Here is a 16,116-nt window from a genome sequence, read left to right on the forward strand (position 1 = left end):
TTAATATTGTGACTAATTATTTTTTATCTTTAGATTTGGTTACTATTTAATAATTTTCTAGTAATATAAAAAAAATATTATTATAGTATTGGGTCGAAGTTGTTATAGTCTCTCACAGTATATTACAAGAAAATCATGAAATAAAAATCAATTTTAGAGACAAAAAATAATTAATTGTTATAGTGACTAAATTAGAGACCATTTTAGGGACTAAATAAATTTGTGGTTTCTAAATTAGTTTTTATTATTGTTAAATGGTTTTAAAATTGGTATCTAATTAGCAACTAAGATTTTTACTACCAATTTATAAACTATTTCACAATAATATAAACTAATTTAGAAACTAATTTAGAAACCAATTTTTTTTTAATTTCTAAAATGGTCTCTAATTTAGTTACTATTACAATTAATTATTTTTATTTCTAAAAACTGATTTATATTTAATGATGTTCTTGTTGTGTATATAAATCATCAAGATTTAATTTTTTTATTAAAATAATTTTATCTTTATTTATATAGATATACAGACATTAACCAAAAGTTTGAGCTTAGTGGTGGATGTTACCTGCAGCATATTACATTCAAGTCTTGTTCGGCCCACCATTCATAATAATGAGTTTAGCAACACAGCCAGGGAAGAAAATCTTATTAGTAAGTCTGAAGAAATTAAGTTGCAACATCCCAGGAATCAAACAAACTTTCATTTCAGTTAAATTTACAAACTTTCATTTCAGTTAAATTTTGCATTTATTTTAATGTTTAAATTTCTCCCAGATATTAAGACCAATTAATTTATTGTGGGTTGTTTTTAATGTTAATCAATTTCTATGGACAATGAATAGATCATATTTTCGTTTACCTATATTCTTTCTACATACGTACAAGTTAAAAAAAAAACATTATTTGTCCATAAAATAAATAATTTAATAGTATGTTTAGAAGGAGAACTTTTAGATGATAATTTATTTTTGTACAAAATTTAAATTATTTTAAAAACTCGCATATTTAATATTTTTCTTAATTAGTGTAAGTAAGATGAAAACAATAATAAGAAAACTAGTTTGCATTAGTGTGGAGAATTTCTAATGGCTACATTGTCGTAATTGTAATTTTAATTTACGATATTACTTGTATTAGGGTACTAAAGCGGCTAGTCCGCCTTGCGATTGGTCCGCAAAAATCGAATCGGATTGGCTCATTCTGCAAAGTTATTACGGGCTAAAATTTTGGATCCGTCTCGCATAAGAACTAGCTTGTGGGTTTGCGGGTCAGCTCGCGTTCTTTTTTCTCTCTTTTTTTAAAATTTTGTTCTTAAAAAATTGTCAAATTAAACCTATATATTTCTTACTATCAAACTTAATTTTTTTTCTTCCTTTTCAAACATAGTGAAACATTAAACATTAAGATAAATATCAAATATCATTATTTTTCCACTTCCAAAACATTAAAAATACCTAATTCCAAAACATTAAACATAAACATTAATTCAAAAATATTAAACATAAACATTATTGACGAATTTTTTTTTCTTGCGGGTTAGCGGGTCAGTCTGCCCCGCCCTGCTGTGCGGGACAGGCTAATGCGGATTAACGGGTTGAAAAGATCAGTCCGCCCCACATTTTTTACAAGTGGACCGTGGGCTGGCCCGCACACCCACCCCGCTTTGTCATCCCTAACTTATATATAGTTTAGTTAATATCTTTTCCGTCTCAAAACATTTCTATATAAAATTATTTTGTTTTAATTTTTTTTTATTGATTATTATTGTGTAAACTGACACAGTAATTGCTTTTATAAACCTAATAATTTTGGTAAATTTTGCTTCAATCAGTGACTATGGTTTTTTTATAAATTCAATTGAATTATAATTACCAGCATGCATTATTTTGTTTATTTTCTATCATTTTTTATTAAAATAAAAAATTATCAATATATAATAAAAGTGTTACTTATTTTAAATATATATATATATATATATATATATATATATATATATATATTACATCAATATATAATAGTAAAGAATAAGAATGCTATAATTTTTTAAGATACGTACTGACTCTGTTTGGTTAAATTTTTTTAGTAAGATAATTTCTTATTTTAAAAAATAATATTTTTGTCTAATATATGTTTGGGACAAAATTAAAAAATAATTAAAAGTTATTGGATTCGAGTAGATCAAACATTGGACTTGACACCATCTAAGTTGTTGACTTGTGATGATTTTTATTCAAGTGGATCGACATTGGATTCATAACCATCAAGTGCTTGACTTGGGATGATTTTATTTAAGGAATAAGTTCGACACCATCCAAATGCTTGACTTGGTGAAGATTTACTCAAGTGGATGGAACATTGGGTTCGACATCATCCAAGTGTTTGATTTGGGATGATTTTATTTAAGTGGACCGAGCATTGAGTTTGACACCATCCAAGTGCTTGACTTGGTAATGGTTTATTCAAGTAGATCGAGCATTGGACTCAGCATCATCAAAGTGTTTGACTTGGGATGATTATATTGAAGTGGATCGAACATTGGCTAGACACCATACAAGTGCTTGACAATGATGATTTTATTTGATTGAACTGAGCATTGATCTTGACACCGTTCAAGTATCTTCATTATGCCTTATTAAAAACTTTATAGAAAAAAAAAAACAAAATGTACAAAATCTATAAGAAAAAGAGTACATAACTTAAACACGAAGATTCACAATATTTCATGTTTAAGATTTGATATGCCGTTTCTCATTCCTCTTGTGTCATCATCCTTCCTATCACTTACATTTATGAAAATGACGTAGGATTGATTTATCCGTCCCTTGATGGACGCCAAAATGTTTTAGACAATAATGATGAATATCAATTAAAACATTCGGTTTAAGTAAAAAACAAATAGATTTCTAGCTGATTGACTTTTATTATATTTGTATAAACTTTTAACTAATTAGGCCACACAATTTATTAGAGTTATTCTGAATTAATTATTGAATTAAAAAAATTTAACCTTGAAAATGTGATTACTTTAAATTGAAGAAGAAGAATTTGATTGAATATAATATTCATTACAATCACTTAAAGGTGAACAAAGCAATACGGTTAGTTAAATGAAGGGGAAAAAAGGTTATTATGATAATATTATTGAAAGCTGAATAGGGTTGGGTTGGTTAACAGAGTAAAGAAAAAAGTGTAAAGATAAAATTGATAAGAATGGTTGCAAAAGAAAAATGTTGTGTCATTAAGATATTCACTTTAAAGTTCATTAACTGCCCATCCCAACATCAAATCGTGATGCCGGTCTTCTCTGCCTTCCTGCACTCTCCACTTACCAATTAAAAACCCTAATTCTAATACATTCAATTAAATTAATCATTTTTCTTTTCCATAAGCTAAACAATACATTGATTAAGTAGAAGCTATAACAGTTTTTGTGTTTCATTTTCTTTTGACCGTTATAATATACACTACAAGAAAATCATAAAATTAATTTTTATTATTGTTAAATGATTTTTAAAATTGATATCTAATTAGCTACCAAAATTTTGCTATCAAATTTAGAATCTAAATAATTGGTAGTTAAAACCTTGGTAACTAAATTAGATACAAATTTAAAAACTATTTAACAACAATAGAAACTAATTTCGAAAGTAATTTTTTTTAAGTATCTAATTTAGTCATTATATCAACTAATTATTTTTGTTTCTAAAATTGGTTTTTATTTCATGATTTTGTTGTAGTGAGATAAAAAAAATTAAAAGTTATACTATTTATTTCTTTTTATTGTTAAAAAATTAATAGAATTAAAAGAAACACCTTAGTATTGTCCCAATCCATATGCACAAATCTCTCTTAACTTAAAGAGTTTAATACTTCATAATGTACCATGTAAAACAACACATAGCTCAAAAAAAACTTATACTATAATGAAACTCCACTATCCTTATATACCAGAAATTATAAAAGTCCTGCAAAAAAGTTATATTACTTGTTTCTTTGAGTTGAAGAGATTATTGTTTTCGATTATTTGTAAAAAAAAGTAGCAGTAAGTATTAGTCCTTACCACCAAATATTGACGTATATATGGTAATTAGTTAAGATAATTTTATTCTCATAAACTTGAACTCCAGTTATTATAATTTAAGAGAGAAAAGTGTGACGTGAGACAAATACGGCGTTTGGAAGAATAATATTAATTCTATAATTCTATAGCTTAACTAGAGCAATGAAGTAGGGTTCAGTGATATTTTATGTAACAAAAAGGCCATGAAAGTTTAGATGAATGTGTGTGGTTCTAGAATCCTTGTGTTCCTAAAAAATGCAGAAAATGAGGGATTGGCAAAGTTTAGGGTAGGATTGAAATTTGTGACGCAATGAAGATTATCCATAAAATACGATGGTTGGTCACCATTTTAACCACTCGTAGTAATATTAGTCGACGTAAACTCTAACCAAAATAATTATTATTATTATATATCAATAGTCCACGTAAACACCCCTCCTTAATAGTGATTAATCAATGTAAGAGCTGCTATTATACACGTGAAACTTGGTTTTTGTTTAAACAAAATCTTTCAATATGTTTATTTTATGACCTCAACTTCCTCTTACGATCTTAAATATCATTAGACGCAATCACCGCATTCGAGCTATTGTCGGTTTTGGAGGTCGGTGTTCCATCACGGTTTTATCCTTAAAAAGTGTTTCAGAGTTAGAAGATAAAAGAGTATATAAATTGTTTTTAGCTTCCACTCCTAAGCAATGTAATATTATCACTACAAGCAAATCATGAAATAGAAACCAATTTTAGAGACAAAAAATAATTAGTTGCTATAGTGACTAAATTAGAGACCATTTTAGACACTACAAAAAATTTTGCTTTATAAATTAGTTTCTAGTATTGTTAGATGGTTTCTAAACTGATATCTTTTGCTACCAAATTTAGAATCTAAATAATTAGTAGTTAAAACCTTGGTAGCTAATTAGATAATAATTTAGAAACTATTTAACAATAATAAAAACTAATTTATAAACCAATTTTTTTTAGTTTCTAAAATAGTCTCTAATTTAGTCACAACTAATTATTTTTTGTTTCTAAAATTAATTTTTATTTCATGATTTTCTTGTAGTGTATATTGGTACCGAAACAAAAGACACTCTGGTAGATTAACAGAAAAATATGTATTTAAAGTGTCATCGACCTCAACTTCTAAACAATTGACGTGGAACCATTGGATTTTTTTTATCGACATAAAACTATTGGACGTACAGATTGATGAGAAAAACACACGCGGAAACAACACGCATAATCACGACTGCAGAAAATAAACAATATAGGATCACATACTAATACTTATAATTTTCTTTAATTTTGAATTAACGGTAGGTGTTGGGCACTGTTTGATACATGTAGGTATAAGATCTAGAATGAAATAGAATGTGGTTTGAATTAAGTACACGTTGTGATTGGACTATAGAGGAAGTTTGGCAAAGGTTTTGGTGGGTAGAAATGGGTGAAGGTAGTTGAAGATGATGATAGTAGACGGAAATCTATATCCCATTTAGGGTGTAACATAGACTCAACCCCCTCGTGCACAAATTATTGCAACTAGCCTTCCTAATAAATACTACACATTTTCCCATCCCTTTCCACACACATTATATCACACTTTTTTTTGTGTGTTTTGGTGGATTATTTGGACTATTTAACCTCATATTTATTCTCGCTTTGAGTTAGTAAATACGCGTAAACACAAAGTGGTAGTATTGGAATCCACGATATACATAATATATAGTTATTTAAAATTAATATAGAGGAAGAAAAAAAGTAGATGGTTTTGTGAGAATTGATCTTTGTCAAAGAGTTAGCTGTGCATGTATTTATTATAAATAATATGAAAAGTGTGTACGGATGGAAGTTGTGAAAAGTATAAGAGGTGTTCTTCGTGATTTCAAAGAGCTTATAAATTTTGATCATCATCATTATTGTCCGTACTTGTAGATATTCTTGAAGGGTTTCATTAGGAGGTGGTTAATTAATTGGGCTCACAATTAAGAATAATGGAAGAAAACCTACCTCCTGGGTTCAGGTTCCATCCTACAGATGAAGAACTCATCACATATTATTTATTAAGGAAAGTCTCTGACATTAGCTTCACGTCCAAGGTTGTAGCAGTTGTTGATCTCAATAAATCTGAACCTTGGGACCTCCCAGGTATCATCTCTCTTTATTACATACCTGCTTTCCTTTCTGTCTATAAATTTTCATCACAACTTGCTAGCTATGTCTTATTCTTCAGACCAATTTCATCATTTGTAGGTTATTCAAGTAAATTTCACAAGCCTTTGCTTTCTTCCTTCTTCTTCGTATACAGATAAACGATATTCCATGCATGTAAATCAGTATAGTTTTCAAGTGCATGCATGTATGCTGGTTTTTAGTGCAGGTTTTGTCATCTGTTGGTTGGTTTCTGGTTGTATTAAGGGTTATTACATGTGTTTTGTTTTGACTAAACACTGGGTTAAGAATCCTGTTAGGATCTCTAACCGTAGATTGGTTTCGTGGTCGGTAGAGGTTGAAAGTTGATTTTAGGTATGTATAAGGTTGAACCACCCTTAAGTAGTTCCTGTTATTCAATCCTTTTTGCTGATAAGAAAAAAGAGGTTAAAAGTTTATCAGGTTTTTGTATGAGGGTTGAGACATCTTTGAAATATCTCTATATGAATTGAAACTTTTTGAAAATGTTTGTATAAGAATTGAAAGAGTCGATGAATATTATATAGTTAGAAAGTATGAAAATATTGATGATTGTGATATGAAATAGGTAAGGCTTCGATGGGGGAGAAGGAATGGTATTTCTTCAGCTTGAAGGATCGGAAATATCCAACAGGGCTTCGAACGAACCGAGCGACGGAATCAGGGTATTGGAAAACCACAGGGAAAGATAAGGAGGTGTTTGGTGGTGGAGTTTTGATAGGGATGAAGAAAACTTTGGTGTTTTACATGGGTAGAGCTCCCAGGGGTGAGAAAAGTAACTGGGTTATGCATGAATACAGACTTCAAAACAAGCAACCCTATAGATCTTCTAAGGTTAGTAATTAACATGCACCACAACTACTTTCCTTCATTCAATTAACTGATTTTTCACATAATATCACATTCATTTTAATTATAAATACATGCAAAATGTCAATACATTAATTTTTGCAAGAGTGATAGCAGAATGTTTCATTGATAATATCAAATATAAATTATAGGGGTTGAAATTTTTTAATAATTTAATTAGTACAAATTCATTTTACCAATCAAATATCTTGTTGTACTTAATGTTGATAGAGAAAAATAATTATTAATTAAACGCTTTTTAAGGATATTAATTAAAATTAGGAAAACTATATTCTTTTTTCTTTGAATGACTAAGAAGAAGAAATCATTTTGCGAGTAATTCATAAGACATATATTGCAAAACGAGAAACACACATATATATAGCTAGCTATTTAAAATACATTACATGTAGTTATTTCGTTTTAAAATAAAATAAAATAAAATATATTATGTAAATTGGAAGATATAATTGAAATAAATTACAATTTATTTACTTTAAATGAAAAAATGTAAGTATAATTATAATTTATGACCATTTATTAAAAAAAATATTTTATTTTTTTTATAAAAAAATAAATAAAATAAAATGAGACATTTTAAGAGTGTTTCAACCCGATATTTTTCAATCTTTATATAAATACTTTAAAGTTTTTTCAATCCTTATACAGAAAGTACCTAAGATCAACTGCTCAACACTTGGCATATATACTAAAATGATTTGATCTTATACTACAATGATTTGATCTTGTGAATGCATAGTTTTCTATGATCTAAATGCAGTTTGGAGTTGTTAATTTTGCAGGAAGAATGGGTGATTTGCAGAGTGTTCCAAAAGAGCTCAGCACCAAAGAAAGCACAGCAGACATCATCTTCCCAACCATCTGAAGAGTCCCCTACCTCAATGGTCAATGAATTTGGTGATGCTGACCTACCAAATCTCAATGCAACCATTGCAAACTCATCTACTATTGCAGGACAACAAACTTACAACAATGGTGATCCCATAAATGTCAACACAAACATGAACTTGACCATGAATTGGCCTTCTGCAACTGACCTTCCATCTCTCCCATGGCCTTCTGGGTTACTGCTGAATCCAAACCTTTCTGTCAATTCACTGCTTCTCAGGGCATTGCAGCTTAGGAGTACTTATCATCATCAAAGAGAAGCTGCAACCAGTGATCATCACTTTGCAACATATGTTCCTCAAACGTTTCCTCACAATGATATTGGAACTGATAATCTCACTCCAAATCTCAGTGTCTCAGCTTCTTCCAGAGCTTTAGAATCTTGTGTGCTGCAGGAGCAACCATTCAATATGGACTCCATTTGGTGAAGTGCCTGTGTAAATCATGTAAACCTAGCTTGTGAATTATTGTGGTGTAGATGAAAATGGTTCCATTCCTAAGTTGAATAATGGAATCACTTTCTTAAAAGTTGTTAATTACTACATTTTCAAGAGAAAACTAGACTCAACTCTTGATGTTGTAACCATTACTGTGTTGTGAAAGTTTATTCTATGTGAGTGGTTGTAGCAACAGAATTAACTTGGATGAGAAATGTGAAGGAAAAAATGCTACGAATCCTTGCAGAACATTCAAGGGTGTTCAGTTGCATCCTAGACTCTATATAGTTTTCACTAATATCCAAATAATGTACAAATGAAGTTTAGTTTATTATTATATGTCTGTGGACTGTTAGATTCATTTTCCTCTCTTGATGAAATAATGAAATTATAGTTTCATTGAAGTGTATATACATATAAAGAGATAACATATATAATAGAGAATAAAACTTTCTATAAGAACATCAGATGGTAATAGGTGGATGAACAATTTTTTTATTCATCAACATGTAAAAGTAATATATTTCTTATATAAGAAAGCTTAAAATTAAGTTAGAACAATTGTAGAAAGAAAAAGACAACTTGTAACATCCCTTGTTAGAGTTATACGATAAATACTCATCACACTTATATTTATTATTTTGAAATATTTTAAAATAAATTTCCCTTTTTTTTAACTAAGTGAATGATGTTCTTTGTGACATGAAGCAATTGAAATATGATTCATGTGATGATTATGAAAGTTGTAAAAAAATTGTGTCAAAATGACGACCATTAATACTGAGTCATTAATGAACAGTTAAGCAAATCTCTCAATCTAATGGTAAAAAAATATAATCTAGATAGATACATAAAAACAAATATCATACACTCTACAACTATTTCAAATATAATTTCATATGTTCAACCATATTTACCAAATCATTGTCCTTGAAAAAAAAACTTGTTGAATTATTTTATAAAAAATTGAAATCTTATTAAACAAAATAAAAATGGAGGGGATTCAATTGATTTTTGAATATTTGTATTGAGAAAAAAGTGGTATTAAACTTAAATTCTTAGTTTTTTTTATTAATTTTTGTAGCACTCTTATAGCAAACTATAACAATTATATTGGGAGGAACGTTATATATGTTGTTAGTTAGATAATTCCAAAACATACATGACATCGTATAACGAAATAAAGATATATTGCAAATGCAAGTTTAGGAAGATAGTTATTCTAAATGAAGATATGAACATGAATTTAAAATCTGATTTTTTGGAATAAATTCTAGATGTATTTAAAATCTGAATCTGAATTTAAAATCTAGATGTATTTCTAATCTTTTGCCTACTATCTAACTAATTTAGAATTTGAATTTCTAAAATAAATTCTAGAAAGTTATTGTATGGTCTAAACTTAACTAATTTGAATTCATGTATCTCAGTTTGGCTGAGTTGCACAGAATATTTCATATTTTAAGCAATTAAATTAATTTGAATAAAACTCGTCAAACTTTAATTATATTTTTAGCACATTAAATATAAAATAATTTTGATTTTAATATAAAAATTTTTTTTAGATCTCCAAAAATTGAAATAATATAATCTTAAACTCTTAACATTAAATTTTGAAGACTGAAATGAGATTTTTAACACCATTTTTAATCCCTCAAAATTAATATTAAAAATTTAAATTATAATTTAGTACATTTAAAATTAAAATAAACTTTCATAATTTAAGGAATTAAAAAGATATCTCTAAATTTAAACTAAAAACAGTCATTTTTCTATTTATCCAAATTCCCTTCAAAAAAAAAAATTATTAATAAATTTAAACGTAATTGATGTAAAATATAAATATTTTATAAATATAAAATACTTTTAACATGAAAATGAAATTATTGATGCTGAAAATGATAAAAAAAATTGTAGATAATAAATAAAATTGCCTTTATAATTAGTGTCTGTTTAATATTGGTTAAAAAATCAATAACTTTTCAATTAAAATTAATATGTGCATCAAAAATTACAGTAGAAACTAATCATAATATTTTTACTTAAACATTTTTATTTTAAATTTCTTAACTAATATACAGAAACACTTGTCAATATTGCCTTTTTATATATATAACACCCTATTAACGAGTTAGCAATGTCAAGTGTGAGCAGGATTCATATAAACAGACAAGCCTCACAATATGTTTAACTTTATATATTTGTTAAACAAACAAGCATTTAATAAGCTGAACAACCCAATAATTTACAAATATATAAGCTTATCTAGCTATATTTGAGGTATACCTAGCACTAAGAAGAATGAATGAGCATAACAGAATTGACGATGGATTTTGTAGGCATGTCAAATTCCAGAACTTTGAACGAATACGACTCCAGATTTTCAATTCTTGTATGCACAAGATCCATTCAAACTGCTGTGTGTATACCTGCTTCTTGATTAACCCAAGTCACTATGCTGTTAATTGAAAGGAAAAGAATATGTGGACTTTACAAAACCAAAAAAGCCTCACAAGAAAATATCAGATCATTTTTCAAAATTCCGTATATGAAAATTGCATTTATGAACCTACAAGTGATCGAAAGCAAAGTTTATATATACCTAGCTGGCTGCAGACAGAAGTCACTCAAGAGGAACTAACTTCATTGTAAAATGTCAACCTGTCTTCATAGAGAATAAACCCATCATTTCAAAGTTCTATTCAGAATCCTCGTCCTTGTAATCAGTGTGTTCCTCGCCATTGAAATCACCACGATTGTCATCTCCGTCAGAGAATTCATCCTCACTCTGCAGAACACCACCAGCAGATAATTTAACTTTCACTGATCAAAAACCATTTTTGCATTTTAGTTTCTTTTCGTCAGTCCTCCTCATCTTAAGCCTCTCTCATATGATAATTAATTTAATATAAAAATCTCACTGCATATTAGGCATTTTCCATATGAGATCCCAAAGTTGGTATCCAAATCTTTTATAAGAAACCGAATTACAATTACAAGAAAATATTATATGAAGGTGTTACTGTTTCATATTAAATGAAATTACAAAGAATATGTATGAAAAGTGAATACTTACAAGTTCTTTTTTCATTTTTTCTATTTTTCCCACCAATTCAGTGACATGCTGACTCAGAGCCTGCACAATTATACAGGATCAAATGATACACCATAGATACAAAATGAGAAAAATATATTTGTAATTTAAAAAAAATAATAATTGGAACCTCATGCCGTTGCATGGCTATTGATCGCTGCAATGCCTTTGCCTTTGTTAGAAGGTTTCTAGGCCTTAGAGTCACAGGTCGCCTATAATTCTTTCCACGATAGTAAATAAGAGAAAATCCTTTAGGAACTTCATCTATTGCTACTAGTATTCCACCACTCTCATATTCCAGTAACCTAGCTGTGTCTTCAACAAAAGCAAGGGTCTTTTGCTTTGTTATTAATTTAACAAGTTCTCGATGCCTCCAGTGCAAATGCATATTCTCAATGATACCATCAAAAACACCACGTATACCTGCAGATTATCATAAACAGCTGTTCATACTGTGCATCGTTGCAATAAAGAAACTTTTATACAGCCACATGTTACTCACCAAGTGGCAAGTATGCCTTCATTCTCAAACCAACTGAACGGAACATGACACGTTCTTCATCTGTGATTGTTTCCTTGTCATAATCAGGACCAACTGGAACCAAAGATGCTTCTATTTTCGCTAATAGCTTTTCTGCTGTAAGCCTTTTGGCTTGGGCCTGTTCATGCATTTAGAGTTTTAAATATTAATATAGCACATTAAAACTAAACTTGAATTTTATAAAACTGCAAGCAGACAAGCATGTACCCAGTACTAAGTAAAATTGTAATTGAAACTTGAAGGATTTACATTGACACAAATTCAGAATTCCAACCTGGGGCTACCTCCTAAGTCAAACCAATATGTATGCCCTTTTTAGTGCCACTTCTCATGGTTCCCTTAAAGGATCACATGCTCACTTTTACTAAAGACTAATGCACGCAATGAAATTGCCACATTTCTAATATTCCAAAGCCCTCGATGTCAAGCTGAACTCTATAAACTGAATCACAAGGCTTCTTAAAAAAAAAATTCTGCACCAAATTATTGAAAGGTCCATTTCAAAGCTTTCATCACTAAAATATAACCCCTAAAAGGCAAAAACACAACATCCTAAATTTTTGGAAACCTAAAAGTAGGTTACAGTATATAACTCCAACAAGTCAAAATCTTGCATTGAAAAGAGATTCAAAGAAAATTATGACATCTCAACAGTTCCACTGATAAATTACCCAAAAACAATCTAATGGTATCTGCAGAATATTCCAACAAGCTTCTTCACAGTGAAAGTGTGAAGCAAACTCTTCCAAGTTGATTCCATCAAGCACTACACTCTCAATACAACACAATTACTTTCCCAAGCATATAACCTTCACAAAACAAGTAGATACTTACAACAGCTAGTTTACAATCATTTTTTTTGGCAAGCTTATCATTCTTGGCTTTGGTAACCTCTTGCCTCATCCTCTCACGTTCTTCAGTAGATATATCCCTTCCCCAGCATGCCTGAGCCTCAAAGAACTCAGCCAATGATCCTGCTTGGGATTTTGATTCATCTTCCCTTGAAGGAGCTACGTCATGAACTTTGCACCGCACCTTCTCCTCAACATGCTGCACATGTTTTGTCATTTCCTGTCTTTCAGCAATAACAGCAGCCACACTGGTTGGAACAAAATCCCTCCCACGATATATTACAATGTAATATTTGTTCCGCAGAAGTAAAGTACCTCCTGTTAATTTCTGCACAGTGAAAGAAAAAACAAAATAGTCGGTGACACATGAATTAGCAACAAAAGAATACACCACTTGACCATGTAAATAAAATTTAGCATTTAAAACACACACTCAATGCAGAAAAACAGATTTCCATCTTCAATATAATATTTCATTGGTATGATAACATAAAAATAGTTCACCGCTACCTAGTTAATGATGTTTAGACAACAATTGGAGAAAATTATTAGTTCTTCAAGTATATCAATGTTTTTCATTACACTTCTTTTTCTTATTTGCTAGCTGAAAAACTTGATGGAAATTTTTGCTAGCTGATACATGAGGTAAACCAACTAATTCTCAAAGATAAGATCATAAAGAGATTATAAATTGTGCTGGTAACTCTTGGGTATTATATCTCCATTCACCAAATCTTGTATTAGTTTTGGTGTTGAAGACTTAAGGGGGCCTCCGACGTATTAACTGCACTATTAATTCTAATAATTCAATCATTGAGTTTTTTATTTTATCAGGCCCAGCAGCCCATTACACATTTTCAACTCAACAGTCAGTACTTTGCCCACAATATATTCTTCGTTACACATTCTCAATTGCACAAGCACCTAGCACCAAATAGGAAATTACAGAGCACAAACCTTCAGCTCCTGAGCCATCAGTTCATTGTTTGTATTCACAATACCACGCTTGACTCCAATCTTAGCAACTAAACTTTTCTCCCAAAGCCTGAGAATAGCAGATGCCAGACCTTGAAGATTTCTATTTCTCCCTTCATAGAGATCAGCACAAGATTCATATTAGTGAAAGGAACACAAATTCAACAAAACAGCATAGTAGCCAAACATTACCTAAGGCAAAGTGACAAGGAAGAGATTTAGAATGTTTCCGCATATTCGTGAGTTCATCGTTGGTCAGTCGTGGACGCATTCCAGCAGGAAGAAGCCTAAGAGGCGTCTTGTAACCAGGAACTGTGGGGGCAAGCAAATCAGCATCAACTGGAAGTATTCCGGTGCCCCACCATTCAACAAAACGAGGACCAAAGTCATCAAGCATCCTGTTAAACTCCACTTCTTCTGGAGTCATGTTCTCCTCCTTCCAGAAAACTGCCTCACTCTTTTCCAGCAACAGCGCTGCATCACCATCCGCCACCACAGGAATTTGATCATCTCCGTCCTTTTCATTTGGTTGCATCGGCCCTTGGTAATTTTTACCTCGGTATACCCACATATAACTCCCCGACCTCCATATAACTAACCCTCTAGTTCTACACTGCACAAGGCCACAACAATTCAGTTCACAAATTATTCGACACTCAACAAAAAACATGATAATTCCTTTCCAACATCAACCCTACGTAGGTGTTATGATTCACATTGAATCATTCAAAATTATATTGACTACAGTAATTTTAAGTAAATGCTCATATGTTTGGTTTCATGTTGAGAATTTGATTTCCAATCTAAAATTAATTTTTAAGTTGAAAAAACTTTAGGTGACTCGCATTAAATAAAAAATCTTATTCAGAATGTTGAATTTTACTACCAACTTGCTATTACAATAAAATATCAAAATGTAAATCAGCCCGCTTCAAAACCAATTTTAACCAAACTCAATTTCATTTAAAATCAATTTTGCGAATGTTCATCATTCAAACACATGTACATTAGTTATTAACACAAAATAGGGATTGTATGGTGAAGGACAAACCTCGACAATTTGATGAGCCAACTTCATGTTCTGAGCAAGAAACTCGTGAAACTTGAGCCTCACCAACTCGCAGTTGCTCCACTGACGATGAATCTTGTCGAGCACGGCTCGGGTCAGGCCAGCTTTGGGGATAGTGACCTTCTCCTTAAGACTCATTCCCAGCGTTCGCAACCGCCGCAGCTCCTCCTCCTCCAGCGTTTTCTCCGCCAGTGTCGCTGCATTAACACTCTTCTTCTTTGGCTTCTCCTTCTGCCGTTCCTCGTGCTCCTCGTACTCTTCCCCTTCTCGCTTGTCCCACGGCAAAAGCGCCTCGTCGGGACGAAGCCATTCGCGGCGGAGGAAATCGTCGTCGTCGGCGTGGTCGGCAGAGGCTAACCCTAAGTTGCGCAAGCGTAGGGCGATTCTCTCGATGGCGTTGGAGGCTTTGTCAACGTGGCGGGGAGAGGGAATAGGGGCGAACAAATCGTCGTGGTCGTCGTGGCGAGTGGTTTGGAGGGAGGAGAAGGTGTTGAGAGCGCGAACGCGAATGCAAATTCCGAGTGTGAATGTGAATTTGAATTTGGAAGAGGCGAAGAGAGCGTGGGAAGAGGGTAAAGCGAGTGGGAGTGATGATAGTAAAGCATTTGTGAGGTTCAAACGCATTTTCAGTAAAAGCAATCACTTTTCATTTTCGCTTTTTTGTCCAATGGAAAGAACGAAACTCGAGATCAGATTACAAGTCTGCGCCAATTCTTGTAGGTTATGTCTGGATTCCAAGACTCTCTGGGAACTCAAACAGTACAACACATTCAAGATATTTTATACCGTTAATATCTCTTTCTCTATGTTCTATAATATATACCCCTAAGGCTATTAAACTGATAATTTCGTTGTATTAATAAATAAGTTTCTCGTTCTTCTAAATCTCTAGAGTCAACAGGGATTGACCAGATACTTCACATTCATTGCCTTGTAAAATTTTAAATTAAATAAAAACAGAGTTTAATCATACGTACTTTAGTATAAAATATTTTACATCATCAACTAATAAAACATATTATTATAACTAGCATAAATCGTCTGTGTTAACATTTTTATTACAATAAATTAAAATTTAATATTTATCATAATTTTAATTTCATATACATTTTAAATAAAATTATTTATATTTTAAATT

The 16,116-nt window shown here is 31.0% G+C and overlaps 2 protein-coding genes across 5 annotated transcripts; one reads left to right on the forward strand and one right to left on the reverse strand.

Annotated features, from left to right (window-relative positions):
- The first annotated feature begins 5,647 nt into the window (after window positions 1-5,647).
- LOC137812912 (NAC domain-containing protein JA2) lies at window positions 5,648-8,785 on the forward strand. Its single transcript, XM_068615165.2, has 3 exons — window positions 5,648-6,211; window positions 6,822-7,087; window positions 7,906-8,785. Exons 1-3 carry the CDS (start codon window positions 6,058-6,060, stop codon window positions 8,437-8,439), a joined length of 954 nt encoding a protein of 317 aa, XP_068471266.2. The 5' UTR covers window positions 5,648-6,057; the 3' UTR covers window positions 8,440-8,785.
- A 1,750-nt stretch (window positions 8,786-10,535) lies between these two features.
- Window positions 10,536-15,811, reverse strand: LOC137812913 (CRM-domain containing factor CFM3A, chloroplastic/mitochondrial). Of its 4 annotated transcripts, none has more exons than XM_090299222.1 (9): window positions 14,961-15,811; window positions 14,102-14,522; window positions 13,892-14,022; window positions 12,918-13,262; window positions 12,045-12,201; window positions 11,673-11,965; window positions 11,525-11,584; window positions 11,051-11,236; window positions 10,536-10,877 (listed from the first exon to the last, which is right to left on the reverse strand). In XM_090299222.1, the coding sequence occupies exons 1-8, from the start codon at window positions 15,600-15,602 to the stop codon at window positions 11,147-11,149; spliced, it is 2,139 nt and encodes a 712-aa protein (XP_090155348.1). In that variant the 5' UTR covers window positions 15,603-15,811; the 3' UTR covers window positions 10,536-10,877; window positions 11,051-11,146. The 4 variants fall into 4 exon arrangements, with proteins under 4 accessions (XP_090155348.1, XP_090155350.1, XP_090155349.1 ...); XM_090299224.1 differs by having other exon boundaries at window positions 10,536-10,880; window positions 14,961-15,805; XM_090299223.1 differs by having other exon boundaries at window positions 10,536-10,883; window positions 14,961-15,805.
- Window positions 15,812-16,116: the final 305 nt, after the last annotated feature.

The sequence above is a fragment of the Phaseolus vulgaris genome, chromosome 2, assembly GCF_051622355.1.
Source record: "Phaseolus vulgaris cultivar YP4 chromosome 2, ASM5162235v1, whole genome shotgun sequence".
Classification (NCBI taxonomy): domain Eukaryota; kingdom Viridiplantae; phylum Streptophyta; class Magnoliopsida; order Fabales; family Fabaceae; genus Phaseolus; species Phaseolus vulgaris.

What these genes read in the sequence shown, in the direction of transcription:
- LOC137812912 (XM_068615165.2), top strand. Translation starts at nt 6,058, where the DNA reads ATGGAAGAAAACCTACCTCCTGGGTTCAGGTTCCATCCTACAGATGAA. An exon ending in TGAACCTTGGGACCTCCCAG is followed by an intron (nt 6,212 to 6,821) that starts GTATCATCTCTC and finishes GATATGAAATAG; the next exon opens with GTAAGGCTTCGATGGGGGAG. An exon ending in AACCCTATAGATCTTCTAAG is followed by an intron (nt 7,088 to 7,905) that starts GTTAGTAATTAA and finishes TTAATTTTGCAG; the next exon opens with GAAGAATGGGTGATTTGCAG.
- LOC137812913 (XM_090299222.1), bottom strand. Translation starts at nt 15,602, where the DNA reads ATGCGTTTGAACCTCACAAATGCTTTACTATCATCACTCCCACTCGCT. An exon ending in ATGATTGTAAACTAGCTGTT is followed by an intron (nt 12,202 to 12,917) that starts GTAAGTATCTAC and finishes ATGCATGAACAG; the next exon opens with GCCCAAGCCAAAAGGCTTAC. An exon ending in AAAAAATGAAAAAAGAACTT is followed by an intron (nt 11,237 to 11,524) that starts GTAAGTATTCAC and finishes GGTGTTCTGCAG; the next exon opens with AGTGAGGATGAATTCTCTGA.